We start from the raw sequence: 4083 nt of genomic DNA on the forward strand, positions 1-4083 counted from the left end.
AAATTGGCCGACCACTGAAGTAAAGACGAAGTGTCAATTGAATAAATTAGATATATTTGTTAGTGTGAAAATCTCCTGGACAACAAGGTCATCGCCCAATATATTCGACTAACTGTCGGAGAACTTTTTGGTGTCACGATTATTCATGTTCCTTTGACAACAGTACGATATGATCTACGTCAAGGATATTAATAATATACTACTGTTGCTAATAAAGGAACATGCGATTATTGGACATCTCATTCGTCGGTAAGAACTCAATCAAATTAAAATTAAAAGCATTGTGGAATGGCAAAACCCAAAATAGCTTGTCAAATTTCTCTACTTTGGGTTTGGCTGTCCCAGAACATGAGTTGCATAGTAATTTCGTCGGATGAGTCTTCTTAGATCCTACTGAGGTTCCCGAATTTCAGAAAATGTGAACCAGATGACGGATGTTCAAGCATCATTACAGTGCAGTGGATTAACTTTTTTGTGGACACCGACTGTTTACATCGTCACCTATACATTAAGAAATTTACACTCAATAAAAGTTGATTTATTTCTAGACTTCATCACAACAACAACACCTGGCGCAAAGACAACAATATCAGTTGCAGCTCCAAAGGAAGGGGGGGGGGGGGGGGGGTAACAATCTTTAACGGTCCAAAAATGACTTTTTGTGGAAAAGCGCATTATTTCAATGTTAAATTGTTTATTTCTTATACATAAATTGTGGGAAATAAGGCCTTTATTTCCAAAACATTTCCAATGTCCACAGCATGGCCCCCTTAAATGGATTCGAAAAATTGTGTGGTGCTCTGCGTGCCCCGTTTCGAAAGAAATTAGGTTTAATGCTGTATATGTCGTATATCATTATGTATTCTAACAACACAATAACATGCTAATGGAACACATTGTAAATTATAGAAATTGGGCCTAATTAACCCACTGCTATATAAGAATATAAATCAATTGAGGTTCAATGCCGAATTTTATCAATATTGGAAATTTGTCTGGGTTTTTTCTTTTCTTTAAAACTGAATTCCATCTATAATTGTATAACATGAAACGAAATGATAATCATATTTAAATAGAGGCTAGATAGGCTAGCCTACGCGGGTGACAAGTAGGCTATACCAAGCCAAAACATAATGAAGTCGGCGAATAACATACATGGGCCACCAAACATAAATAGAATGAAGCAGGCATATTCTGCATAGATTAAATCATACACCAAGGCCTACTTTCCAGCTAAATATCTCAAATTAAGTATTTCCTTAGCTTCTTTAACATCACACTCCGGTCAAAATCTTCCTTTTCAGTTGATATTAGTTTAAGATATCGTTTCACCTTTTATGTATGTAAAAACGCATGTTACTACAGTATCAAAGAGGTATGGGACGTAACTCCAGTTTAAGTTGACTATTTCATAGTTCCAAATCAGTAATTTACACGAATTAGTCGTAGATCCGTTTCCAAAATTAAGACACCACCACAGAATTTATGTAATTTCCGGTTGATGAAACTTTCGATTGAATTTTGTTTTGATTGCTGAATGTAGGTAATTGATTGATTCTTTTGCATATTAAGACAATGAACTAAGGCAATGTAGATTCTGTGTCGATATATGTCTCGGACATACATATACCAAATAAGCATACGCTTGTCACATCGTTTTGTATCTCAAATTCAAATTTTGATTGAAGACGAAGAGGGCTTTCGACATTCAAGAATCCGAACGTAATAGTAATCTTTTGCTTGTGACATTGGCTTTGTTATCTGTCTATTACAGTAGAACTACAGAAGAATGCAACCATTCTTATATTGCGCAATTAAAAAGTGTAGATTACTTCTAGTTCTACTACTCCTGCAAGATAAGTGAAGACATGTATTTTGAAAATTGAACTGTGAGAAAAATTGCAGCTGTCACTAGCCCTAGGCTAGATCACTAAGCATAATCATTGTCAATCTAATCACCATTACTGGCATTAGCTCCTATCTGAACCTTGTCAAGACGAAATGATATTATCTATTTTCAGATCACTATGTAGGTTGTAGAAGATCAGGTTGAGGAAGTTCATCAAACGATTCAAAATGCAGCGTTTATTACCAGCCAATAAGTTAACATCAGTCCGCTGTGGAGTGGCCAGATTTAAATCTACATTAACTAAAGACCAAAGAGAAAAGTTGGCTGATGGACCAGACTTGGCAGATTTTATTCAAGATGATCCAGAAATACCAGAAGAACCAATAAAACGCAATAAAATCCAGAGATTAAGGTTACCTGATTGGTTAAAAACAGGAATTCCCATGGGAAAGAATTTCCATGAAGTGAAATCAACTCTTCGAGATTTGAATCTTCATACAGTGTGTGAGGAAGCAAAATGTCCCAATATCGGAGAATGTTGGGGTGGTGGTGAGCATGGCACTGCTACAGCAACTATAATGGTCTTAGGTGATACTTGTACTAGGGGATGTCGTTTCTGTTCAGTAAAAACAGCACGAAAACCGCCCCCTCCTGATCCACTGGAACCAATCAACACCGCGAAAGCTATAGCGTCATGGAAACTAGACTACATTGTCATAACGTCAGTTGATAGAGATGATTTGCCAGACGGAGGTTCGGCACATTTAGCAGAAACGATTCACGAAATCAAAGCACATAAACCTTCGATATTAGTTGAATGTTTGACACCGGATTTTCATGGGGATTTGAAAGCTGTAGAAAGGGTTGCTAGAGCAGGGTTGGACGTGTATGCACATAACGTAGAAACAGTTGCTGAGTTACAGTCACAAGTTCGTGATCCACGGGCTAATTATAAACAATCACTATCAGTATTAAAACATGTGAAAGATTGTGATCCAAATCTGATCACGAAAACATCGTTGATGTTGGGATTGGGTGAAACAGATGACCAAGTTCATAATGTTTTAAAAGATTTAAGATTTATTGGAGTAGACTGCTTAACTTTTGGACAGTACATGCAGCCAACACGCAGACATCTCAAAGTGAAGGAATATGTCACCCCCGATAAATTTAACTATTGGAAAGAAATTGGCGATGAAATGGGGTTTGCTTACACCGCTAGTGGTCCATTAGTTCGTTCCTCTTACAAAGCTGGGGAATTCTATATAAAAAATCTGGTCCATAAAAAGAAAGTGGATGCATTAAGTTAATTTGTTTTATTTGTAACAGGCTGTGAGATTATTAAATATTTAAGATCTGATCATTCTTTTATTTTTGAAGAGAGGAGGTTCACATGGCAGTTGTTTCATGTTTCTTCCTGTGTTGTAACCAGTGGGGGAACAGGCAAAGGGGAGGGGGTTGACATTTCCAATAGAAGAATAGTTAGTATCCCCAATTTAATTCTGAGAAATTTACAATTAAGATTCTTATGCATTTTTACCCCAAAGTATGTGTGAACAAGCCATCTCACAACCTGAGCATAATTTTGTAATTACTGTTCCTCTCAGTTGATTGGCCATTCAGATGAATTTATTTGTTAAAGAATTGATCGAATTACAATTTGTGATATATCACCTGTTTAAGAAGTGAATTTAGTGATGTGATAGTAAATTATGCATTCCATAAGGCCTTTTTGTCCTTTTGGAGATGTTAATAAGCCTTACAAGAATAATATGCAGAATTCTATAGAAATAGACCTGAAATTCTGTTCAAAATCTTGCTGTTTAAATTTGTCAAATATTATGGATGCTACGCTACTGTCCATAATGAGAAGTGATAAGAGTAATTTGTAAAGCAGGTTACACTCACTGTTGTACTAGAACTTCTAGAACACCTGATGATCTCATGCTAGATAGGGAGTTACCCAGCCTGTAGCATGTAAAAAGAGTGAAATGGGCAATAACTTCAACATGAAATAATTCTGTCGTGGCACGAAAACAGACAAAAGTCGCACAGGAACATTAGACGAATCATCCAAGCACAGTAATTTGTTATGAAACGTCTCGTCCTCATTATACCTAAGTTTCGCTTCCAAAGAAGAAGCGAACTTTGATGGGATGGATAAAACACAATATAATCTGGAAACAATTGAAGCTAACGATTCAGTTTCTTCGTTTCTATGTGCAATTTGTCAA

General features: G+C 36.4%; 1 protein-coding gene across 1 annotated transcript; it reads left to right on the plus strand.

Moving 5' to 3' along the window:
- The first annotated feature begins 1490 nt into the window (after positions 1–1490).
- On the plus strand, positions 1491–3208 carry LOTGIDRAFT_219117 (hypothetical protein). The gene is made up of 2 exons (XM_009062486.1): positions 1491–1539; positions 2022–3208. Exon 2 carries the CDS (start codon positions 2077–2079, stop codon positions 3157–3159), a length of 1083 nt encoding a protein of 360 aa, XP_009060734.1. The 5' UTR covers positions 1491–1539; positions 2022–2076; the 3' UTR covers positions 3160–3208.
- Positions 3209–4083: the final 875 nt, after the last annotated feature.

This window comes from Lottia gigantea (assembly GCF_000327385.1).
Source record: "Lottia gigantea unplaced genomic scaffold LOTGIsca_51, whole genome shotgun sequence".
In the NCBI taxonomy this organism is placed as follows: Eukaryota; Metazoa; Mollusca; class Gastropoda; family Lottiidae; genus Lottia; species Lottia gigantea.